We start from the raw sequence: 25,447 nt of genomic DNA, 5'->3' as shown, positions 1-25,447 counted from the left end.
TTCACAGTAATATCCCTCTGGGCAAGGTGCACACGCGTGGTCAATGCTCTATCAAGACAACAAAACCAACGAGTTGTGTTAGTTGCGTGGATAAGTAGGTAGACGTATGATAATGTTTAGCTTACCTCGCCAGCCGTCACATTTCCGAAGGTGCCTGCAGGACACAAGAAGAAGGTCGTTGGTGGATTGCAGTAGCCTCCCATGGGGCAAGCGTCTTCCGGTGGCGTCGGATTATCTGACGCAAGACTGCACTTGTAGCCTGGGTAACACGAGCGGCAGTTAGCTACTGCTCCTTCACTGTAGTACCCAACAGGACATGGTTGCGGCAGCTGGTCAGACCGAGGACACTCGTAGCCCGGATCGCAAGCAAGACATCTCGTTGACGCGCGTTCACTATAGTAGCCAACCGAGCAGTTCTTGGGCATCTCGTTGGGTGTATCGCAATAGTAACCTCGAGGACACTCCACGCACGAGCCCGAGCCGGTCGATGAATAAAATCCTGCTTGGCACGGCTCCACGCTAGAGCTATTTGAGAACGAGCACGCAAAACCAGCAGGGCACGGTGTGCAAGAGCTTGCTCCTCCCGTCGAATACGTTCCTTTTGAGCAAGGCACGAGGAGTTTCGTCGTAGGATCCGGACACGCATAACCAGCTGGGCAAGCAATGCAAGCCGTAGCACCGGCCAAACTGTAGTATCCGGCAGGACAAAGTACCGGCGGTGAGGTAGAAGGATCTGGGCAGGCAGAACCTGCAGGACAGGTTGTACACTGCACTGACCCACCTGGAGAGAACCACCCCGGTGCACAAACTGCATTCTGACTGCCATCCACCCGCGGACACATATGGCCAATTGGGCATGAAATACAATGAGCTTGGCCACCCAACGAATACGTTCCTGCAGGACATGCCTCCTTGATACCCTGGGTAGTCACTGGGCACTGCATTCCTGTAGGACACGTTGTACATGCGGTTGCTCCAGCCTCCGCGTACGTCCCATTCAGGCATGGAAGTTGTGCCGTTTGCCCCGACTGCGGGCAGTAGTAGCCTGCTGCGCACTGCGTGCATTTTGCTTGGCCTTGAGCACTAAAGCTCCCGGGATCACAAACTGTAGGCGCTGTTGTAGAATTCGCGCACGCCGAGCCACCAGGACACGCTAAACATTGTGACGCAGCAACGAGACTATAGGTTCCGCTTGGGCACGCTACAGGCACGCTGGATGGTGAAGAACAATCCAATCCAGCAGAACAGGGCGTACAGGCCGTACTCGACTTTCCAGAATAATACCATGCGGGACATGCGATCGGGTCTGAACTTGGTTGCGGGCAGTATTGACCAGCGGGACATCCCAGACACTCCACTGCACCTGCTGGGGAGTACGTTCCATCAGCACAGCGAACGGGGGTCTCAGTTGTTGTCGCACACTTGAAACCTTTCGGGCAGGACTTGCACTGGCCGTCTCCATCCAAGCTGTACGTTCCGATCGCACACGGAGTTGAGGCACTCTTCAACGGAGAACATTCGAAGCCTTTCGGGCATGGAATACAAGTCGAGTGGTCTTCATTATTTGTTGTACCGAGTACGCACGCCTGTGGATCCCCAGAAAGCGTACACACGTATCCATACGGGCATGCAGTACACTCTACTGCCCCACCGTGGCTGTAAGTGCCTTGGACACACTTGATCGGTGGTTGGGACGTTGATGCACAGTGACTTCCTGCATCACATAGCTGGCAAGCCGATCCGTTGGTCGAATAATACCCCGCAGTGCAAGCAACTGGAGCTTCGTTAGCTGAGCACTTCACGCCAGCTCCGCATGGCGTACACACGGCAGCATTCCCGAGTGAATATGAACCTGCCGCACAATTGAGCGGGGCATTGTACACATCTGGGCAACAACTACCCGCTGGACACGCGTGGCACATGTGATCACCCTGGGCACGGGAAAGCATAATTCATCAGTGTCGTAACCTCAAGGAAGTTTCCATCACTAAGACTCACCTCCAAGCTATAGCTACCAAGCTGGCAAAGAACCGGTGACTGTGTTATATCAGCACAACCGTGACCAGCGGGGCAGGCATGGCACGTTGCTGCTCGTTCGGAGCTGCTGTATGTGCCTAGTACGCATGCAACAGGCCCCGAAGTGGTGGAGTTACTGCATGAACTGCCTAGTGGGCACGATTTACACGATATTGAGTTCTGTTCGCTGTAGTACCCAACTCCACATGGCTGTGGTTCTTGGTCGGCAGACGTGCAAAACTGTCCACTCGGACAGGGAGCGCACGTCAAGCTATCTGCCAGAGAATATGTGCCTCCCAAGCATGCAACAGGACCAATTGCCGGGTCAGAGCAAGCGTACCCAGCAGGACATTTTCCACAGGGTGCAGCGCCGGAGTTCACTGAGTAAGTTCCGGGAGCGCAAGCGACTGGATTGACTGAGCCTTTTGAGCAGTAGTAGCCCTCAGGGCACTCCATGCATTCGTTTTGGAACATATCATTGTTGTAGGAACCTGCCGGACATTCGTGACACTGAGTTTCGCCTGCAACTGAATACGAACCAGCAGGACAAGGCTGGGGGCTCACTGTAGCATCGATGCAAGATGCGCCGGCAGGGCACACGAGGCACGTCGACAAACCTTCGCTGTGTGCATACATTCCAGTTGGACAAGTTTGACAAGCCCCCGCAGTTTTCGCAGACTCCACGTTGGACGAAGTACCTTTCGGGCATGGCACCGGCGCCGAGCAGGACCCTGCGCAGAAATACCCCGGAGGACAGCTGACACATTGCGAGTCTCCCGTTGTAGAGTTAACAAGCGGAAACCACCCCTCGCGGCATGGCTCCACGCAGGATTTTACTTCAAGCGGCTCAAAGTAAACCAAAACTTCGTTCTGCGGGAAAACTTCGTCACTTTTCCCGTTGTAGTTGAGATCGGCCGACGTAAGCTGGTGAAGTATTTTGCTCGTCGCTCGGTCAATTGACGTAGCTATGGACGCCACCACGTTGATAATCTGTGGGGTGTTCCACGTACTTGCTGTAAACGTCACCTGATCCGGAAACGTCTCGATAAACGGATCATGCGGTGCCAAATGAACGACCACATCATTGCTGGGTTGCGACAAGAGAGAGATTTCGTAGCTGTCGTTGCGAAGACCCTCAATGACTGCAAGGAATCGGTCGGAAATGTGGACGGCGGGAAAATCATTTTCGCTGATGTGTACGCTCACTTCATCAGCTACGGCGAAGGTTCTGCCGCTATCGCCACTGGTAATACTATGGGGAACAGCTACAACACTCTCCTCAGTGGAAGTCCCGCTCACCATGTAATCGTCAGCTACAATCACTGTAATGGCAGCGGGGCTGGACCAATTCGACGTCGTGAATACAACTGATTGCGGATCGAGAGTTAGTTTTGTCCTGCTGACTGAATCTCCAACGGCAACGGTGAGCTCAGTGTCTCCGAACGGTGGTGCAGTTAATGAAAAAGTGTACTGCCCTCCAGTCGCATCACCCTCAATCACCCTGAGGCTCAACTTGTTCACCACCACGCGCGCTTTCGCAAGGATATTGCCTGATGTGTCCACGTACGCTTGATCGATGATGCAACTAGATCCATCCACAGTCTGAACCAGCACAGAGGGGCCCATAGGACCTTCCAACAATGGATGCAAAATGCCATCGATTCGTATAGTTACACCCTGCATCTCTCCACTGTCCGTTCCGGACATTGCAGTACGCTTGATCCAAATCACATTATTTTGAGTAGAAATCGTGAAATCTCCATCCAGCCCAACAACACTCGATAGAGTTACGCCCGACAATGATCCATACATATACGACAAATAAACACCGACAGCTCCATCATTCGGCACAGCATGCGCCAGAGTCGAGTGTATTTCCAGCGACGTCGTGCGCCCGCTAAGCAGGTTCGAGAATGTCAGCTTCGAGTTCCAAATCGCTCCAGGCTCCACCTCCATACTCGGCAGCTGCAGTATCCGACTAAACGTGGCGCCTGGGTTCGAAATCTCCGTGGACCCAGTACTAATCCGACCGGCCCGAGTAGGATTTGTGACGCCTGTCAACTTGAATCGAAGCAGGACACCAGAACTCACCACGGAGCCGTCCCCACTGCGCTGCACTGCCAATACATTCGTGTCCGTATCCACAGTGACACTCCAGTGGCCGTTCAGCGCCTCTTGTAGTGCTGTGTCGTTCACTGCAGCGTCTGAAGAGACTGCAAACAGCGCGTCCAGTCGGATCTTCAGCAGTGCGTCGACTGGGAGCCCCTCGTCCCCCGTGGTGAGCTGGACTTCCAGCGCTGGATCTGCCAGCACCGTCGCGTTGCTACATGTAGTAGATACTGTGGCGTCGGTGGCAGAAACGATAGAGAGGGTCCCTGCGATCAGCAGCAGGGCCAGAAATTCAACGATCCGCATCTTGTCAAGTGGGGCACGAAGAGACGCGAAGCCATGTGTCGATCACCGAAATGTATCGACCACCAAAATAGCCGTCGTGTAGCAGCCTCACCGATGTGAAGGCCGTCTGAGCTGGTGGATATTGCGTCCTGGATCCTGCGTTGCACGACGCTTGTGTGGTTTCGCATCGTTTCTCGTCAGCAAGCCCTATGGGGATTGTTCACTCGGATGTGCCTCAGTGTGGAGAACAAGCCCACAACGACACTCGGTCGCGTTGCTCACTGAGCCAGTAGTGAGCCCATTGCCGTATCGGCGACGGACATATGGATCGCGAGAGTGCTTTGCGTTAACAGCCAAGATAGGCGCTGGGCACAGCCACGAGATGGCGCACAGATGGATCTCTCAACATAACACACGGCACTTCAGCCCTCGTACAAGTGTGGGCTCATTACTTCAAGCGAGTCTGCGCCACGCCATGCGTGCGGTGCCAATTGCCCGTCACTCGACGAAATTCTCCCTTCAGCACAGACTCGACAGGCATGCAGACGGTAGTCGACGGGTACTTGGAGCGGCGTGGCCGCCATTTGAAGAGCTGGCGACGTCGCTACTTCATCTTCGAGGACGGGATGCTGCTGTACAAGAAGAATGACAACCCAGCGGCCAGGGTCCTGCACGAGGACCGCGTGTTCGACGTGCTGTACTGGGCAGGCCGTCCGCATGGCCTCTGCCTGAAACTGCGAGGCGACCGAGTGGTCTATTTGACCGCGCGCTCCGAGGAGGACGCCGCGCGATGGCACGACGCGATTGAGAGTTACCTCGTCGAGCAGCGGTGCGTCGAGGACCTACGTCGCGCGTTGTGTCGAGGTCGCCTGCCTTCCATTCGAGAGTGCAGCGAGTAACGAAGTCGTCCGCGTTTGAGTAAATAATTTATTCGCCTTCACTGCGCACTACATCCTGCCCGTCAAGTCAACCTCAATTAGGTCGGGTCGAAACCCGACCAAACCCGTTTCGTCAAAACCCGCACACCCACTGGATTTTTTAACTTGATTTTCTACCGGCAGAAAACGGGTGGGCCTGACGCGAGTGAACCCACGACCGCGGGGGCCCACCCGTGGTGGTTTGGCTCACTTCGGAATTCGCTTCCAACTGCTCAAGTCGTCACCTCCTGTCGTGCACGCTCCGCTCTCCGTCGCCGCACACGCCCCCGTCGCAATTGCCGCTTCGTGATTGAGAAGAGTAGACAGAGTAGGCCGCTGTAGTTGCTAATAATTGAGACCTCGGTCCCTTTTGACCCTTGCAACTGAGACTTGAGATATCCCAGTCTCCATGTCGGGCTTCGGTTCTAACGCCACCAACGCCCCCGCCTTCGGGTTTGGTAGTGCAGGTTTTGACCGCGCCGCTCCTGTCATTGACAGGGTGGACGACGCCTCGGAGCCTTTTGGACGCGTCGAGAGCACGCAGCAGTGCTTTGCACGGAATGGCAAAGCTGCGACCTGGTCCAAGTGGACGCCGCCAAAGCCTCCGAGCCGCTCGCTGTTCCAGAGCTCTCCGTCCGTGTTTTACTCGAGCGCCGGCGGCTCGAAACCTTATACGCCGCTGTTCGGCGACCCCGTCCCGCAGCAGTCCGGTTCTCTGTTTGGAAGCAGCAGATCGAGTCGTGCTAATCAAACGACGGGAGGATTCAGTTTTGGGCGCAGCGCTGCACCAACGACCAGTTCGAACTCGATTTTCGGTGGGGATGTGGACTCGAACGGGGTGTTCGGTACCGGCCGCTCTGGATCCGCATTTGGCTCTGGTAGCAGCACTGCAAAGCCACCCCTTGCACCGTCTTCAAACCCGTTTGCAGCGCCAACGTCGAACCCGTTCACGAAGGCGACGACGAACCCTTTTGCCACGAAACCAGCAAATGTGTTCACGGGCTCGACGACCGAGGACAAAACCTTCGGCGGGATCAACGAATTTTCATTCGGAGGGTCTACGACGACGCAATTCGGGAGCTCCACGAAAAATCTGTTTGCAGTGAAGAATGTGCCGGCCAACCCGTTCGCCATGAAGCCGAGCTCGACTGTGAATCCGTTTTCAGCAAAGGTGGCCCCACACTCGACAGTCAACCCCTTTGCCACGAAGCCGAGCTCGACTGCGAATCCATTCGCGGCTAAAGTGGCTCCAAGCTCAACGGTTAACCCGTTTGCAGCGAAGGTAGCCCCGAACGCGGCACTCAGCTCATTTCCACTTCCAACGCCGTCTGCATCAAGCACCGATTCTTTTGCAAAGCCTGGTTCAGCTTGGTCGACAACTGCTTCAGGGATGTCATTTAGATCAGCATCGATGAAGTTCAAGAGCGGGCTGCGTACACCTTCGACTCCGAAAGCGAGTCCCTGGAACCTTGGCACCCAGCAGCTTAAGTCAGTGGAACAGACCCAGCCTGAGCCGTTCCCACACTTCGATTGGAGTTGCAAGGAGACAACTCAGTCAAGCGCGGAATGCTCGTTGAATGTATCACCCAGTGAAGCGGCGAGCAGCTCTCCGAGCACTACCGCTTCGAGCTCTGTTATCTCCACAGCAGCAACTTCCACCGCATTGGTGGCATCTCCTGACAGAAACCCCTACGGCTCAGGTTCGTTTGGTGCTGGACTGCTCGAGCAAAAGGTCAAGACGGCGATCGCCAACCCTCCATCGTCGACTGAGCTGAAGATGTTTGGTGCTCGAACGTCGTCAGTGTCAAGCTCCTCGGTGCCTCACCTACAATCACCGTCTGCGAGGTTTGCTGCTCGACTAGGTTTGGCCAGACAGCCTCTGCAGGCACTGCCGATGCGGCCAGTGCAGCCTCGATTCCCGAGTTGCAAGAGGCCAATGGTGCCGTCTCCCGTTCGTGCCAAGCTCCCGCAAGCCGATGTGTTCCGCTTCTCTAGCTCGTTCTCCCGACTTGCGGTATCGAAGAAGTCCTCGAGAATCCGAGTCGAACCAAGCACCATGCCAATGAACGCCCCCACGAGAAGTTCAAGAAAGGCTAACTCGGATGATGCTGATGACGAAGAAGCGCAAACTCCGGTTGTGTCGGATGTGAAGTCGGACGATGCATCCTCTAGTCACAGCAAAGGCGCCAAAGTTGGAGACCACGACGACGAAGGATCTCCATCGCCTGCCTGTCCCGTACTGCTCAATGAGGAGTATTTCACAGAGCCTGCCGTCAGCGATATGCAGCAGCTCACCGACGAAGAGCTGGCGAGCGTTGAAAACTTTGTGATCGGCCGCCGCAGGTATGGAAAAATCTCGTTCGTCGGTGCTACGGACGTCCGCGGCCTTCAGCTGGACAACCTCGTTACCTTTTCCGATGGAAAAGTAGTTGTGTATCCGGGTGACGATGCCAAACCAGAGGTTGGCAGTGCGTTCAACAAGCCAGCGGTCGTGAATCTCCATGGCATCTCTGCTGAGGTAAACGAGTCCCACGAGGACTTCTTGAAGCGCCTTGAAACCCACACGCAGGCACTGGGTGCCACTTTCCTGGGATACGACGAGAACTCGCAGGCCGGGAATGGTGTGTGGAGCTTCCGTGTGGAGCACTTCTGATGAAGCGAGAGCAAAGCATGCATGACAAATAAGTAGGTTAGCACAAATAGCAGTTAGTCAATCAGTAGTAAGCGATCGAATAGCACGAAAGGTGTTCAACACAAGAGAAGTATGACTTGTTTCGTTTCGTTCGCAGCAGGAGTCTTGGTCTTGGATGGTGTCACTAACTTGTTCAAGCATAAATTGGTGCCGCTGTTTAAGCTCGCCAGTCGATAAAAGTGGAGCAAAGGTGCATCAGCTGGTTCGTGCGGTACGACTCCACGAAACTAGTCTCGTGCCCAGTGACCAAGTGTGAGAGACCGCCGAGAAACTCCGGCTCAAGCTCCAGAGGCGTCGATATCGACGAGGAATCACTCGTCAACTCGCGCTCTTGCGTGTACGACAGGAGCGAGCGCAGCTGCACTGCCTGTGTTGCCAACGACACAATCATTGATGACACACACGTTTGCGCCAGGAGCGCATTCTTCTCGCGCTTATTGCGTACGTCCTTCGCCGATGCGTCACGAGCACTAGAAAGCTGCTGCGACAGCAACATAACACGTTGCAGGAACTGATCCTCGTGACCAACTTCCAGCCCCTTTTGCTGCTCCAGACGGAGGTACTCCAGCAACAGACCGCCGCCGATAGCATCCACCTTCTCACAGCTCTTCCACTGAGGGATGTAAACCGCCATAGGCTCGAGCTCCAGCAGCAGCTGCATCAAAACATCTTTCTCAGTAGCGAACAGACAACGCATCGCCACGTGAGAGATAAGGCATGCGTGGGCTTCTTCATAATGACGAGCGGACATCCAGTGCGCAATTTCCTCGTGACGCTCCTGCTTCGCAACAGCCCGCACCGCCAGCGCCTCACTGACCCATTCTGTAGGAATATTTAAGCGCTCGCAAAGCTCTTCCCGCTTTGTCACGTTTGACGCCAGAGCGTCGGCGTTACGGAAAAGTAATTCACGGCAGGTGTTCTCGCGCTCGATAGTGTTTGAGATGTTAAGCGCAACATAAATTGCGTCTTCCCATAGATCAGAACCCTCCAATTGTCGGATAAAGTTCTGATGGATGTGTGACTCCCACTGACGATCGAGCTTATAGCCGAAAGCACGCAGAACACTGTGAAGGTGCCATGACAGCTCATAGTCCAGATGGCGCGAACCATGGCTCATAAAACCACTGGGCGACAGCACTTTACACAACGAGGATACGTCTTCAATATAAAGCTTCATCAGCTCCATCAATAGGTCATCTTTGTTCGTGCCAGCAGCCGCGAACTTAGAAAGCGAAACAGAAGCAAGCTGTTTGCCAACTGCTTCCTCGTAAAGCGCCATGGCAGACTTTAGCGACGTCGCTGGGCCACGCTTGTACCACAAACAAAGCGCAAGACAATCAATCCAGGACATGCTCGCACCTTTCTGGGCCGACAACACTTCAATACTGCCAGCCAACACACTGTAGACAAGAACCAAAGTCTTGTCCATCAATTCTAGCGTGCCATTTTCACTCCACTGCGCCATTTGCGTCTCCATCAAGCTTCGGAAGTCATTACCCTCGTACGAAGCCGCCTGTGCAATCAAGGTTGCCAGGCGGAAGTCACCGCAATCCATAGCCATGTCCGACGCCTCAGCGATTCGGTGCTGGCACAGAAGGCGCAGCACACCTTCCACACTCGGAGAGGTTTCGAAAGTGTCTGCGTCACCTGAATCTTTCAGTGCAGCTTCAAACCACTGAGAAATGGCCTCGCGGCGCAGATCTACAGTCTGAAAAGTGTCCAGAGTTTCAACTTCGTTAGGGTCGTCTCTCGACGCTAGAGGGTAGAACACTGAATTAGGCCGATCTCCCATCTTCGCACCATGTTCTTGACCCCACAAAGCCTCGATTAGCTTCCACAAGAGCAGCGTACGCTTCTCAAATGAAGCACCCGGTGCCTTCTTTGTTCGGCTCTCAGCATGAGCGACGTACTTCTGCAGGCAACTCATCAGCGGCTCGTGAACGGGGAGCTCATACTGAGCTGGAACTTCGGATCCGTCTTCGTCAACGTACTCGTTCATGTTTCGGCCCTGAGATGTAAACTCGTAGTGCAGCATAAGCCCCTTATGGAGATCCGTCTTGCGCGACTCCAAGGGACGAAGTGGAAATTCAATGCACACACGACGGCCTTTGTTTTCCACGTCCGAGGTGTTCTCCGAGCGCGACGTAAGCTTTCCGAGATTTACAAGCTCACCGTTTGGCCCCCATGAGCAGCGAAACGAGCGAGCCATAAACATACCACCGTCAACGTGGTTGCGCACAACTTTGGCTTGCGGCTGGTTCGACGCTTGCAGCATCATCTGATACGTAGTGGACTTCTCAGCGGATGCCAGTTGGTCAGCGTTGCCGCTCACACCAAGCGGCTTCAAAGTGTACGGAATGACAGGGAACACTTCACTGGTAGGCCGTTGGTCCTTCTTCGTTGCCACCACCTCTTCCTCGCCATTAAAATCCATGAACGACTCTGGTCTGGCAATTTCTTCGTCGAGCATCCCATCCCACTTATCGCTGACAGAAGTCGGGGTCTGGTGATCTCCAAATGATGTCACGACATTGTTGCTCACCTCACCGCCATAGATACCAGACTGACGAAACAAGCCGCTGCGGTTAGCCGAAAAGGGCACCTTTCCTCGACGCACCACATGGCCACGAGCCATGTCTGGCTTTCGCGGCATCTGATCGGCGTGCAATTCCTTACTGTTTCTGTCCGGCGAGCCGTTGTGGCCATCCATGTCAACGTCATCATCGTCGTCGTCGTCTTCAAAGCCGTAGCGGCTAAAATGCTCAACACGGAACCGCCAGATACCCTTGTCAAGGGAGTAGTCAAGGTAGGTAGCACCGATATCTTGCGTGCGCTGCTTCACACGCTCTTTGTACTTCTCAGGGGAGGTCGATTTGCGCGGCGGGAATATGCCCAGAAGTTCCACAATAGCAGGCTTGTTCAGACCCTTGCCGAGCTCGTGCTTCTTCTTATCGTCCTTGTAGACAATCACCTCCTTCTTCTCAAAGAACACCAGTCCATCAATGTCCAGACTGCGGACGTCCGTCTTTCCGATCCACTCTACGGCACCCAAACCACGGCAACCGACCGTGAATTTTTCCACCTGGGATAGTTCGGCGTCGGTCATGGCCTGCAGACGTTCATACGACGGAATAGTGTAGTAGTCCCTGTTTTTTAGCACAGGGCACGAAGACACACCTGGAGAGAGACGATCAGTGCCATCCGCTTGGGTTTCCTTGAACAAGTCATTTTCGTCTCGACTAGCCGACGCCAAATACTCATCGTACGTCATGAAGCGTTTCGGCGGTGCAGCCTCATCATTGGCTTGTGTTTCGAGCTTCTTGATCATAGAAGAAATCGAGGGGCCGTGGTCTTCGCGCGTTTTATTGTTCTCTGGACGATCCTCAATCACAACAACATCGATCGAATCTCCGTCCTTGAGCTGTAACTCTTCAATAGCGCTCGTGTCATGCACAATACGGCCCTTCAGAACCAACTCGATGTCGACAATGGAGGATACCGTTGAGGCACTGCTCTCACGCAGCAATTGTTTCACTTCACTCCTTGCTTGCTTCACCGTTTGGTTCGGGTACAAGCGCAGCGAGAACGACTTTTTGTTGATCTGGTTACAGAAAGTGACACCGTACTTGCCGTCATCACCAGGTTTCAGCAGCCGGCTGCGAGCACTTCCAATTTCGTAGATGTCGGCTCGGTCGCTATCAGTGATCGGCACAATGGAAACTGCTCCAGTGCTTCGGGTACGGGCATGTTCTCCCTTTTCAATCACAAGCTTCTTTGTAACCGAGTTGCGGAACAGAGATGAAGTGAATTTGAACTCATCTTCCTTGGTATTGGTATCTCCATTCGACTCCACGCCAGATCGGGAGCCACTTGAAAGCGTCGAAGACAGGGCCGGAGATGTAAACGTCGAGAATCGACTCTTAGAGCCCTTAAATGAGCCACGGATAAATGAGACTGGAATCGCGTGACGGTTGCTAACCGTTTGACGTCGCGTCACAAGAGGCGGATCCAGTGGCCCTCTAGGAAGACCAACGTCATCCGCAAATGTAGTCAGGCGCGAAGATGCACTAGAACCGGTTTTGATCGATTGAAGATCCAACGCCGCCTTCACGTTCTGCTCAACGAGTCCGGCACCGAATGATCCGGAACCGTACGGGTTGACATCAGGGGCTGCCACCAAGCTCTGCGGTTGAGCGACAGCTGCCTGGGCCTGCTGCTGTGGCTGTCCAAACAAACTACCCGTAGTGCCAAATCCTCCCGTTTGAGCAGTTGGGGTAGCAGTTGCTCCAAACCCACCGAAACCACCAGTGGTGGTGCTACCGAATCCGCCACCGCCAAAGCCAAACCCAGATGTTCCAGTGCTCGCCGCAGTATTGGATCCTCCAAAGAGGGATGAACCACCGGTACCTGCAGTATTGCCGAACATTCCTCCTGTCGTAGTACTGCCAGTCGTCGATCCAAAAAGGCCAGTAGTTGCTGGCTTAGCTGCTCCGAACAAGCTCGTTGTCGCTCCAGGCGCAGCAGACGGCGTTCCGAACCCAAAACCGCCCGTCGAACCTGTTGTAGACCCGAAGAGGGACGTCGTTCCGGCTGCTGGCTGGGCAGGTGCGGTGCCAAATGCACTGGGGGCAGTAGCAGCTCCAAATGCATTACCTGTGGTACTTCCAAATGCATTAGTTCCACCGGTCGAGCCAAAGCCAAAGCCTCCCGTAGCTGCAGGCTTTGGAGCAGTCGCACCAAACGAAAAGCCGGTGGAAGAAGGCGCTGCCGCACCACCGCCGCCGAAGAGAGACGTCGTCACGCCCGCCTGCGGCTGTGCGGCTCCGAAGCCAAAACCACCCGTAGCTGGTGCTGCAGCAGGCGTCGTTGTCGCGCCAAAACCGCCGAAGCCTGTTGATGCTGCCGGCTTACCGAACGCTGATGAGCCAAAACTTGATGACGCTGCTGGGGTAGTGCCAAACCCTCCAAATCCGCCAGTCTGTGGCTGTGCTGCAGGCGTCGCGCCAAAACTATTGCCAAATCCACCAGCCGTAGCTCCAAAGCCACCACCCGCGGCTGGGGCTCCGAAAGCTGAGGTAGCGGCAGGTGTGGCACCAAAGGCACTGCTGGTGGCCGGGGCTCCAAACGCGCCGGTTGTAGGTCGCGCTGCAGTATTTCCAAACAGGCCGCCGCTCGTAGCAGGGGCCGCAGGCTGCGCCCCAAATCCACCGAACCCACCCGTCGTCGTCGCTGTCGTCGTCGAGCCAAATGCAGACGATCCAAAGCCTCCTCCAGTGGATGTTGCACCGAAGGTGGCTGGCTGGCTGGTGCCGAATCCTCCCGTCGATCCAAAGGCCGAGCTCGTAGCGGGCTGCGCTCCAAATCCTCCAAATGCACCTGTTCCGCCCGCAGTAGCTCCAGGTGCCGGGGCGTTCTGCGTAGCAGCCGCCTGTGCCGCTGCCGGGTTTGTGCGCTTCAAGTAATCTTCGTAGCGCAGTTCCTCCGCAGATTTGTGCGCGTACGCCTGCATACGCGAGATCGACATGTAGTTGGCCGTTCCTCCCGTTCCTGAAGGCTCCATTTCACGCGTAGGCTGGTAGGGCGGTAGACCCGTGCCCACCTGCACCTGTCCCGGCGCGGCAGCCGCTGCAGGCTGCGCCCCAAAGCCTCCAAAGCCCGTCGAGCTCGTGGCCTGCGAACCAAATCCCCCCGTCGTGGCCGTCGACGTCGCTCCAAAAGGACTCTTCGCCGCAGACGCGCCGAATCCGCCCGTTGTGCTGCCGAACATGCCGCCACTGGCGGGTGTGGGCGTGCCGAATCCTCCGGTCGCCGCGCCTCCTCCAAAGCCGCTCGTGGTCCCCGCGCCGCCTCCGAATGCGCTTGTGGATCCGAACGGACTGGAACTTGCCGCGGGCTTGGCTCCGAACGGTGTGCTGGCGCCAAACGCCGACGTGCCGGAAGATCCAAATCCGCCAGTGCCCGCACCGCCGCCGAACGCGGACGTGGCTCCAAATCCCGACGTTGTCGCAGGTTGTGCGGCCGCACCGAAGCCCGTGGTTGGCGCGGCGGCGGCGCCGAAGCCGCCAAAGCCCGTTGTGGTCGTCTGTTGCGCGCCGAAGCCGCCTCCTGTGGTTGGCGCCGCAGCTCCGAAGCCCCCGAAGGCAGGCTTGGCCGGTGCCGCGCCAAACGCCGACGGGGCCGAGCCGAAGCCGCCGCCACTGGCCGCGCCGCCGCCGAACGGAGAGGCGGCCGCTGAGTTGCCGAAGCCGCCGCTGGTGGCGCCCGCGCCGAAGCCCCCGAAGCCGCCGGTCGTGGGCGCACCGGAGTTGCCGAAGCCACCGAACGACATGTGGGATGCAGGTCCCTGCCTAGCTGTCGGTTGAGAAGGGAGCAGGGGCAGGCCTTGGGTGCAATCGAGGGCGGAGAGTACGCTTTCCTCCTTCGACCTGCCGATTGTGTTGTGCTTTGTATGAACGGGTTGGTGGTCGCGCCAAAAGTAGATGGGTCCTCGCTAAGTACGTATGTGTGGTGCACACCAATTTAAGATGGGGAAGTTGGCTACAGTCGTTGAACCCTTGTTACATGCGTGTTAATCCTGCCACGTTCTACCGAAAGTCGAGAAGCACGAGGTGCATCTTCTTAAGGTCGCGCCGGATCACGACTTTACCGGGTACGAGCCTCGAGAAATTCTCGCCGTCAAAGTTACTTGGCACCTTCAGGACGATGCACTTGGCGCTTCCTTGCAGGCGCGTGCAGATTTCGTGCAGCGGCAGGTCTCCGAGAAACAGGTCCACTTTGGCCAGGTCCTTATACTCCGGGCCACCCCATGGCGGGTCCAGGAACACCACGTCCTGCTGCAGCTTGAGCATCACGTCGAGATAGTTCGCGTGGATGCTCTTCACGTTCGTCTTTTGGAGCACCTGCAGGTTGTGTCGCAACATCTGAACGCGTGTAGGATCATTTTCGATGGCGTTTACGTGCGTGAAAAAGTCGCAAAAGGACAAAACGTTGCCTCCGACACACGCGGTGCCGTCCGTCACCACAAGCGGATACTTTTTGCGCTCTTCGGTGGTCGAACTGCCATCCTCGTGACCCTCGTTGCCACTTTCGGATGTTGTGTCATCTTTGGGGGGAGTAAAGAGGTCCAATACGGCCTGAGAAATCTTGGTCGCCATCTCAAAATCGGTCACGCTGAATTCTGCGACCTCGTCCACTTGAAGCTGGTTTCGAAGCTCATAGTCCAAGTTCCGGAAAAAAAAGTCGCGCTTGTCGCCGCACTTCCTCGGTCGAGGGGATCCGTGAGAGTCTGACCCAGAGCGTGGCGATCGAGGCGAGTCTATCCTCGAGGAAGAGCGTCGGTTCGCTCGGTTCCCTGCATGATGTGCTTGTGCGCGAGGGCTCGACTCCGCGCTTTTGTTGTGAGAACAGTGTCCTTTTTGAAGATGCGTTGCCATTGACGGTGTGCCTTTAGTTTTTCTTGAATTGTTGTCAGGTGAGTGCACTAGACCTGGAGGGCTGCGGCGTTGCGAGGGCCCACCTGCTTGTCTTCTGTTATGTACTGCAACTACCTCGTCCACGTGAAGTTTGTCTGCCAGCCTCTGCAAGCTGCTGCGCCGTGCAAACATCACTTCACCTAGTAGTGACGGGTGGGGCACCCCATCCAGCGTCTGCAATTTGGCTTCCTCTCGTTGCGACGGTGTCTTCTGCCGTCTCTTCATCTGCTGCCTCCTCTTTCTCCGTGCCACATCAGTGTCCTCCATCTCGTCCTGACTCAAGGACCTCCCGGCGAGCACCGCAGCAGACGCCATCGGTCCATCCAACGACTTGGTAAAAGCGAGAGTCGGCGGCCCGGGGGGCAGCGGGAGGAGGAGGCCGGTGGTCGTGTGCGTCGTCCGGCGGTCGTTGCGCGCCCGTCGTCCGTGCGACACCACGGTCTTCCACTCGCCCTCCTCCACGACCACGTGGTCGTTGGGCTTAGGGCCCTTGGCGAGTTCTGCCTCGCGCCTCTTCTTCTCCTCTTGCAACTGCTGCAGCTGGCGGGCGCGCTGCATCTGCCGCTCCCTGTGCAGGCGCTTGGCCTCCAGCTCGGCCTGGTGCTTGGACGCGAAGCCACTCGCGGGACGCCACGAGCGCTCGTTGTCCAGACTGCTGCTGCGCTGGCGGCCGTTGAATCCCACCGGAGCCGCGGACACTCGCGCTGCTGCCGCCATGGGCCGAGCCGACGCGCGAGAAGGAATCTCGTCGCGCCCCTGCACTTCCATCAACCAGCTGAGATTTGAAACGGCGGAGCTGTTCGCAATGGATAAGAACTTGTATTTGTATGCCACACTTTTCACCAATCGTAGATGGTCTCCGAATACAATTATGGCCAATCATGTGTCTTTGTTGAACTTTAGAGTTGAAGTTTAGCTCAGTGCGCAGCGGCGGCTGGCAGCAAGGCTCCCGATACATGTACATTTGTGCCAATGAATTCGACGGTGCTATCGTTATCGGCGCGGCACGTCGAGGTTGAACAATCGTTGAACAATCGCGATTCCGGTCTTCAAGCTGGCGCGGCGTGTAGTGCATTTGCAACTTGTCATACGGCTTCAAATGACGATGTGTCAATACGCCGTGCAGATACGACAAGCTGTAGATACCTCTGCTATGCATGTAGATAGTATTGGAGCCAGTTGAGCTCCGTCGCCTTTTTAGGGCTTTGCGTTGGCATAGTGATGGAATTTCCGGCGTCGCGGGTGAAGACTGAAAATATGCATGTGCTGCTTGCATACGAACCACTACGCGATTGCGATACATGTAACTTGCGAGCTGGTGGCAACGCCTAATACATGCGGGTCCTACTTTAGGCAGCACGATTGGCATGACAACGAGACACACAAATACGGTAATGGATCATTCATCCATGATGAACAGGCAAGGCACTTCGACTCATGTATGTTCAACGCTTTGACTGCTCGAAATCCGCATCAAAAGCTCGGTGGTGCCGATGGGTTCGGCTCATTTCCATCAGCTACCGTCTGCGCGCGATTATCTGTCCTTCGGTGAACTGAGTTCAGGGGCGTTTTCCTGTCAGAAGAAGAGCGACATTGTTGCTCGGCACCCGTTTGTATCTCAAAGGCTGCAACTATGTCCGTCGGTTTGCTGACGTTGCTGCAACTGGCCGCTGATTGGTGCAGCTCTGTGAAGGCCGTGCTGGTGCTCTGACCCCCGCTTTCCACGTATAAGTTGACCGTCGATCACTCAGTGTCTAAACAATTAAGATCATTTATCACCCAGTTGCAGCTCGTACCGCTTCCTCCGGTTTCCAGTTCGTGAACTGCGCGTTTTGACACGTCATTCGGTGCTAAAGTCAGGTAATTGAGACGTCAGCAGCGGGTCTACAGGCCCCCACCTCGACTGCTCGAGAACTGCAACGCGCTGCCGGGGTCGACGTCGGTGACGCCCATCAACCTGCAGCAGAGACACACAGTATGTGAGACGCGGCGGGGTTAGCCAGCCAGAGAGGGGCACACGCACGAGGCCAGCGCTTGCGAGTCCGGAGCGTCCGCCCTGGTGGTTTGTTCGACGGCGAAGGAATGCGGATCGTTAACAAACAGGCAGGTCACTTGCTGCGCACGAAGCTGTCGGGCACCGCGCGAGGGCCATAATGCCAGCCATTTGGTGTGGCGAGCAGCCCGCAGTTGTTGTACGGAAATTGCAGCTTGGCCCGTGTATGTAGTTAATGTAGTTGGTAGCGCACCAGTAGGTAAATAGCACGACTCAATGGAACAACAACCTTGGAAGCTCAAAGCCATTATAAATTCTTACGCAGCTAACGCTACACATACAACTCGCGAACTTGTCTTCGGACTGATCTTAGCAAGCGTGGTCGGCTGTTCATCAGAGTTATCTTGGCTTCATCAAGCAGCAGTGTCCATTCGGTGAGCGAACTCCAGGCACATCACACGACGAAAGCCTCGGACGCGAGCGCCGAAGCAAAGTAGGAGAGCAAGCGAGTGGACAAGCGCAGTGGTCGACAGAGAGTCATGAGTCCCTGTGGACCACTGCAAAAGCCCACCACACTCGCACCTCACGCGAAGCACGCCAGCAGCAACAGCTTGATCGAGGGTAATGAGCCCCGATCAACTGAGCCTGCTGGCGCACCTCACGCAAGGCCTGCTCGGCCTCGGCACTCCACGTCCAGGAACCTCCATCGTAGAATAGCCACAGAATCGCGCGGGACAGAGAGATGAGTCTCTGTCCCGCCAAACTGGAGAGGCCTTGGAGAGCCGACCACGCTTAGATGAAGAGATGAGTGCCTCCAAGCGGGTCAGTTCCCCACGCCAACAATTCCAGCTTGTCGCCGACCATGATCTTGCCGCAGCAGCCGCCACGCAGCAGTCCACGTCCAGCTTTCGTCAAAGACAACTAAGCTGCCGACCGTCGAGAAAGCTGCGGCGACGACGACGTGGGCGATGGCGCCAGCCTCTTGGTCTTGGATGCCCAACCGAACGACTATTGAGGGTATGGAGGGTTACCGGTTTGGTATCGGTTGTTGACCGTGAACCGGTTAACCCGAACCGGCCCAATCCGAACCCACGCCGATTACGCCACCGACGATTACGTCACTGTCGATTACGCCACCTGTGAGTACAAGATTGTAGGTACAAGATGAGCTTCGACGTGGCGCTCTCTCATTGGCTGAAGTAACTCAGTATCCAGTAAAGAATCAAGTAGTGTGTATCCAGTAGGTCTAGAGTAGCGAGAAGGCTAGCGAGCTAAAGACCTCAATCAATCACTTTCGAATCTTCATCCTACCCCTCAAGTGGTTTCCAGTCTCCGCTCCGGTCTCGCCCAGAGTGCTGCCCTCCCGCTCCGTCAAGCTTCACGGTGTCCAAGATCCATACCTTCCATCAACGACTCCTTCTTCGCAGCCCTATTCGTGTCCTTGGACTGCTGCAGCCTCTGCGCCGCCAACTTCGCAGCCTTGCTCGCCAGCTTCACAGGCGCCGCTGCCGTTTTTGTCGTGCTGTTGGAGCGCACCGTAGTCTCTCTACTCAACTTCAGCTTCTCCAGCCTCGCCAGAGTCTCCGTCAACGCCACCTCCCGCCTCTGAACACAACGCGTCTGCGACTGAGTCGGCACCTTGACGATCTTGGTCGCTTCCACGGCCACTAGCTTCTTCTTGGTGGCGGCATCTTCCCAGCTGGTCACAGCCGTCTTCGCGCTGGTTAGCAGCGCCGTCATCTGTGAGCGCAGTGTCTTGTTCGCCTCGACGTGCTGCTCGGTCTCGGCCTTGGCCTCTGCGAGTTCCTCGGTCAGTCTGTCCGTCGTCTCCTCGCTGGACCGGCGGGACTTGGCGAAGTCGGCGCGCATCTCGTCCATGGCGCTGCTGAGATTCGCCACCTCGCTCTTGGACGTCGCCTTGATCGTCGCCACCTCGCTCTCGAGCACCGCAACCTTCTGAGTCAGCGCTTGCTCCTGTTCCTTGGCCAGTTGCTGAGCCTCAGCAAGCTTGCGCTCCAGATCGACCACCTTGGCCACCGGCCAGTGATTCTGGCCATACTGCAGCTTCAGATCGGCCATGTACTCCTCCTCCAAGATCTTTCTCTCCACCTCCTCCACGAGCGACGCGCATGCGGCCTTCCACTGCGCATGCTCGTCCTGGAGCTTCTCGTACTCGTCTTGTACATCCTTCTTCTCCATCATCCAGAACCACGCCTCGCCCTCCATATCGCTGTGCTCGTGGTGAAGCTCTGCGTGCTCCTCCTGCAGCCTCGAGTGCGCGGTCTTCATGTCTGCGTGCTCTTTCTCCAGCAGCGAGTGCTTGTCCTTGAGCAACGAGTGCTCGTCTTCGAGGCTCGCGTACTTGGCCTCCATGTGCGCCAGCGCCTTGCGAAGGTACGTGTCGGTCACTATGGTCCAGTCGGAAGAAGTCTCTTGCTTGTGCTCTGCTGGTCCAAACGGAGAATGACTCGTTTGGGCCTGGGGCGGGCGTTGGGGCGCCAAACTGAATTCAAACGGAATAAAGATGCGACATCTCTCGTTTTGTGTGGCTCTGGCGCTAAGAATGGCATGTTCTAGAAGCCCCGCACTGTTGGGCCGAAAGCGATCCCAATCCACTCGCTGCTGTGGCCCCACACGGCCAGCAGCAAACCTCGCAAGGGCTCTGCGTGGGCTCCAGCGCTCTGCGACGATGGGATCAGCTGCTGCTGAGAGTCGCGAGCGGTGGAAGCGAGCTCTTTAAGACGAAAGAAGAAGAAGACGAGCAGCAGACTCTGCTTCGCCAAACAGTGCTGCTGCTGCTGCTGCTGGCACATGCCTGTTGCAGCTAGTCGAAGCTGTAGCCATTACAGGTCCCACCGTAATACAGGTCCCATTGTAATGGCTACATCTTCGACTACAGTGGCTGCAACAGGTATGTGTAATGGCTACCTCTTCGACTAGTCGCGACGTACCACATCTTCCACACCTCACGGCCGTGCTCAGACGGAGGTGCAGGCCACGCGGCAGGAGAGGGACTTCTGGGCCTCCAGAGCGGACACACTACCGAGCAGTCCAAGTTGTTGGAACAGACCGTCAAGTCTCAAGAGGGAGCCATACGGACCGCTCGTGGAGACAACGTCTAGGCGGACGACGTCTACGTGCTGTTCAGCAGTGTTCCGCGCACCACTGAGTCGGTGCTGTGTCTGCTTTGAGGCTTCTTCAAGCAGCATGAGGTTCCGTAGTTCTACGTGCACCCGCTGCAAATCCAGGTGGGCTGCGGCAGTCACTTTACCATCAGAAGGACTTTTGCTACGGCGCGCTCAAGGATGGAGTGAAGGAGGTGTACGGCTTCGTCAAGGCGGTGGTGGACAACAAGCAGCCAGCCAGGCTCTCCTTCTTGGCGCACGACAACTCGATGGGGGCGTTGCTGAACGCGTTGCAGATTGGTGGGGGCTCGCAGATTCCCCAGTACGGCACGATGCTGGCCTCCGAGGTGTGCGAGGACAAGGGCTCGCACGAGTCTCTCATCAAGCCACGCTCCGAGAACGAGGAGGTGTTTTTGCAGGCCACACGCAAGACTTGCTTTGCCCATTCTCGCACTTCGAGTCGCTGGCGCTCGAATTCCTGTCGTACAAGGCCTCAACGGATCAGCGGACAGCTAGAGTGCGTATTAACTTACTTCCTCGGCGTCATCGAAGCCGCCCAGGTGTGCTGTGTAACTAGTGAACTATGCGGTATCTTGGAGGCACCGTCGACCTCGTCTTTCGCGAGCACGTCCATGTAATCGGTGCCTTTGTACTTCGAGTCCTTCCATCACGTCTCCATCTCGCCGTCCTCGTCCTCCCCGCTCTCTACGGTTTGGCCTTGGCATTCATCGAGCTTCTCCTTTTCTGCAATGTGCCCATCTAAGACGCGTCGTCTTGACCACCTTTCCTTGCTGCCTGCAGTTGCTCCCCCAGCACCCTGGAGGGTCCAGCCACCACATACCACATACTCGGGTCCTTGGTCTCTTTACCCTTGGCTCCAGCATCTTTCGCTGCTGCCTTATCACCGCCATTTTGCTTAAGTCATTCAGGAGGTACTGCAATTTCCAGTCCTGGTACTGGTTCCTTGACCGAATCGGCATTTTGGTGGCACGCAATCATCTTCTCCAGAGCCAACAACAGACTCGGAGGATTCTACATGCTGCACCAAAAACCTCGGCAGGCACCCGACAGTGCGCAGCTTGTCCCAGAATTTGCTCGCCAGCAATATAGCCGTCCTCTTCCATAAGGCCAAGCTAATGAGCAATCACATCACGCGAAACGCTGTCGTCAAACGCCGACGCGCCGATCTGGTGAAAGCCTTCGTCCCACACAAAGTCTCAAGGGGGACAAGAGCGCGATGGCACCGCCGTGAAAAGCACATCGCCATCCTAGAACGTAGCAACGTCCGCCTCCACAATAGCCCGCACAACCACCAGCGTGCTTCCATCCTCGACAAAATTCTCCATCAGGATCTCCTTGTCTGTCTCCGCCAGGATGCTGCGCCAGCGACACCAGCTTCTCCTTCACGCTGAGCAGATTGGTGTCTATGAGCCCAGTATAGTGTAGCTCCACGCCACGCACAGCCTCACGCGTCTTTAGCTGCACCTGCATCTGGAGCGTCAGCAGCGCCGCGTCTTTTGTGCTCCTGTCACCTTCACGTGCTCCACTCCCCAGCGCCATCTGCACACATTTTAACCTTCTGCCCCGCCCTGCAGAGGCGCAGGCCCTGCCCCGACTTCCATCACTTTCTGCAGTTTGTGGCGGCGCTCCAGGTCCAGGCTCTCATTCAATCCACGTAGACAGCTAAGGTGTCAGATCCCGGGCACAAACTGCTAGCACACACGCGCCTGGTTGCAGGAGCTCGGATAGACTACGACAACTGCTCTTCGTGATCGATGCGCAGCAAAGCCACCGCCACACTTGAGTTTGTTGCAGTCATCGTTGTGAGTTTTTGTCAAACCATTGGTCTAGTTCGGTCACTACACAGCCCGGAACAATTTACAATAGTGGCGGGTACACCTCAAGGGCAGAACTGTGAGCACGAAATCGGCACGCCGTAGATCATGGCATTGTACTTTTCGGCGTTGACGTGGTGCATGGGCCCCAAAATGCTTATCAAGATGGTGATCACCGGCAGACTCGTTGCTGTGAATCGCTTCGAGCGTATTGCGCGCAAGATGACTGCTGGTCGTTCATCTTGATCGAACTGAAACTCTCGGAAGGAACTGATCCAGGACTAAACTCGGCGGTCATTGCATCAGGCAAAGCGCTCGGACCAAGTCGTTGATTTCTTGCTCTCATGGTGTATGAGTAGTGTGCCATATACACCGGATCACGGCGGTTGCCAAACTCAACGAGACCAGTGATAGCATTTACGATACTTCTGGGCCAAAGCAACCTGTGGACAGCCGTTGCGGTTGGTCAGCATGTGCCAAATGGCACATCATGTCACGAGATACTGCCAACGAATACTGTTCAAGCGCGTAGACAACCTTGACTGACATTGCTGCGCAATACCGGTATGCGTTCGCCGGTATGCGTTCGCCGGCATGCGTTCGCCGGCATGCTTTGCTTGCCGCTTGCTAATGGCAAGTTGCCGTCAGCAGCAACAGGTGGCGCTGCACCCCCGTGCCGGTGCTGGAACTGCAACCAGTCGTGTGTTGCCAGCGATGGGATCGCTTTGGCCCACCGTCTCCGTCGGAGACAGTGCTGCGACGGCGTCCGCGCGGCGATCGTCTTCTTGATGCCACCAAGTTGATGTTTGGTGGTTGAGGCCAGGGTTTGGTAGTAGTGGGAATTTCGGCTAGTAGTAATACTACTACTACTATTCGAGTCTTGAGAATCAGGTCTACTATTACTAGCTACTAGTTGAGCATTTTCGCGAGTAGTAATAGTACTATAGTAGTAATATAGCACTACTATTTGGGCAAAATCTGCGTCACCATATCTGACGCTTGCTTTCCTCCATGCGCCTTAGCTCACACCGATTATGACGCAGTATCAGCTGTCGCTGAGCTCGCTCATTGTCCGTCCGTGTGCGCAAAGAGCTCATCACAAATGAGCCGGTTGAGAACACGCGTTCTTGAAACGCTGTCGAGCAACCTCGTCCCAGCCAGACGCGTGCAAGTTTCGCAATCGAGAGATACATTTCCTCGCCGACCTCTGCAAACCAACGGCACACGTCAACATGTCCACATAGCTGCTCTACGTTCCACACCCGAACGTTTCTCTTTCTGTCGCGCACGCTCAGCCTGGCTAGCACCTTATCGAACTCGTCCTTGCTTGGATACTGTTTTTTCACCACCTCAGCCCACTCCACTCGAAGACTGAGCCATTCGCCCAATAGTGCATCAGCCTTCGCGTTCAGGGTTGCGTCAGCAGTGCTCTCCTCGGCCGGCTGGGAGACCTCCTCCCCATACACTAAGTCGGCCTCGGCGTCGGAACTACTGTTGCACTCTCCCCGTGGTGAACTCGAGGCAGAAGTTACGTGACCTTCTCCTTGATCAGCGTTTGCATGCAGCCCTTTATAGAACACGCGGTGCTCAATGCGCAAAAATGCCTTCGTCTCCTCCAAAATATATTCGGTAGCTGTTTCCGAGGTATCCGGAATGCGTAGATAGTTTTTGGCAGCCGTCTTTGTCCGTGGGTCAAGAAGCAAAGCCATGCCCATCGGCACAGACGGCAGTGGTAGTCGCTCGGCAATCTGATGTAGCGTGCGCTTAATACAGCGTTGGGTTAACTGTGATAAATCGGGCAACGTCACTGGAGCTCTCGGGAAGTTCGTCTCATTGGTATCGGTGTCGCGAGCGCCGTTTAAACAGTAGGAAGAGAACTTGAACGAATTCATACGGGCAGAGGCCACGCGCAGCAGCACGTACATAGTAGATGACAGCATGGTTGCCGATTGAGACTCCACTAGAGCTAGTTCCGCTATACGTTGCATCACTGCCTCCATTTGAACCACTAACTCCCACTCAGCACATGTAATACAGGTAAAGACGTTCTTCTGGCTCTTTGGTACGTTCGCGTTCTGGAAGAACGCCTGGAATGCAGGATAGTTAATAATTGAGCGCCGGAATAACTTGATTGTTGAAGCAACTCGGACGTCGATGTCAATCAGAGCTGCTAACTGAGGCAGCTTGTGAAATTTTTGGACGTCACGGAGACGAGCGATACGCTCCGGTGATTTAATCGACGCGAAGAAGTTGTTGAGATTGCGCAGCTTTCGAATAACTGCACCTCCCTCCGGGAATGCCCCACCCTGGGTCACGACTACGCGCTTCTTGACGAAGAGCTTTGTCCTTTCGTCTTTCATATACTCGTTGCGCACGTTTTCCTTCAGACCAATACCGTAGCTGATGCAGAGGTTAAGTGCGTGCATCGCGCAATCGGTCTGCAAAGTTGAGTCGAACTGCCTTGAGACCTTTCGTGCTGCTGCCGCCGTGTCCGAAATTGTGAAGCTGGCCATTTTGCGAACATCCAAACCATAGCGGGCCTTCAATTGCTCGTCTAACAAATCTGCTACCTCTTCAGAACTGTGTCCGTCGTTTTTTACCTCCGCGAGAAGGGCGAGTCGCCGAGGATGCCATTCATGGTCGATAAAGCTGCAGGAAGCGCCAACAATGCTATTCTTACAGCTATTTGTCCACAAGTCGTGCTCCACTGTCATGAATGGAGTTTCATCCAGCTCTTTGAACTCCTCAACAAACAACTCAGAGGTGTCGTTCGCGAACTTGTCGTAGTGATTGTCAAGTATCTCGTTGTACGTCTTGGCGGCTGGTACGGTGACGTTCGGGTCCCCAGTTACCCCGACGAGGAAATCGCGAAAGGCTGGAGTCGTCACGATGTTGTGCGGCAATCCTGGCAAAGTAAAGAAATTGAGTAAGATTTTGTAGGAATGAAGCAACCGAAACACGCACCATCACGGATCAGCCACCGCGCGATGTGGCCTGAGATCT

The 25,447-nt window shown here is 55.7% G+C and overlaps 5 protein-coding genes across 5 annotated transcripts; 2 read left to right on the top strand and 3 right to left on the bottom strand.

Moving 5' to 3' along the window:
* Positions 1 to 3,226: 3,226 nt before the first annotated feature.
* KRP23_9803 (uncharacterized protein) lies at positions 3,227 to 4,431 on the bottom strand (the record flags this gene model as incomplete). Its single annotated transcript, XM_067895404.1, has 2 exons — positions 3,227 to 3,250; positions 3,316 to 4,431. The coding sequence occupies 2 exons, from the start codon at positions 4,429 to 4,431 to the stop codon at positions 3,227 to 3,229; spliced, it is 1,140 nt and encodes a 379-aa protein (XP_067741625.1).
* Positions 4,432 to 4,949: 518 nt separating this feature from the next.
* KRP23_9802 (uncharacterized protein) lies at positions 4,950 to 5,309 on the top strand (the record flags this gene model as incomplete). Its single annotated transcript, XM_067895403.1, has 1 exon — positions 4,950 to 5,309. The coding sequence occupies one exon, from the start codon at positions 4,950 to 4,952 to the stop codon at positions 5,307 to 5,309; it is 360 nt and encodes a 119-aa protein (XP_067741624.1).
* A 427-nt stretch (positions 5,310 to 5,736) lies between these two features.
* Positions 5,737 to 7,980, top strand: KRP23_9801 (Nuclear pore complex protein NUP98B; the record flags this gene model as incomplete). Its single annotated transcript, XM_067895402.1, has 1 exon — positions 5,737 to 7,980. One exon carries the CDS (start codon positions 5,737 to 5,739, stop codon positions 7,978 to 7,980), a length of 2,244 nt encoding a protein of 747 aa, XP_067741623.1.
* Positions 7,981 to 8,176: 196 nt separating this feature from the next.
* Positions 8,177 to 14,347, bottom strand: KRP23_9800 (Nuclear pore complex protein Nup98-Nup96; the record flags this gene model as incomplete). The annotated part of the gene is made up of 1 exon (XM_067895401.1): positions 8,177 to 14,347. One exon carries the CDS (start codon positions 14,345 to 14,347, stop codon positions 8,177 to 8,179), a length of 6,171 nt encoding a protein of 2,056 aa, XP_067741622.1.
* A 256-nt stretch (positions 14,348 to 14,603) lies between these two features.
* Positions 14,604 to 16,259, bottom strand: KRP23_9799 (uncharacterized protein; the record flags this gene model as incomplete). Its single annotated transcript, XM_067895400.1, has 1 exon — positions 14,604 to 16,259. One exon carries the CDS (start codon positions 16,257 to 16,259, stop codon positions 14,604 to 14,606), a length of 1,656 nt encoding a protein of 551 aa, XP_067741621.1.
* Positions 16,260 to 25,447: the final 9,188 nt, after the last annotated feature.

This window comes from Phytophthora ramorum, assembly GCF_020800215.1.
Source record: "Phytophthora ramorum isolate Pr-102 chromosome Unknown Phyram_PR-102_s0009, whole genome shotgun sequence".
Classification (NCBI taxonomy): Eukaryota; Oomycota; class Peronosporomycetes; order Peronosporales; family Peronosporaceae; genus Phytophthora; species Phytophthora ramorum.
The sequence above is the reverse complement of the archived record's forward strand: the minus strand, read 5'-3'. Positions and strand labels throughout refer to the sequence as shown.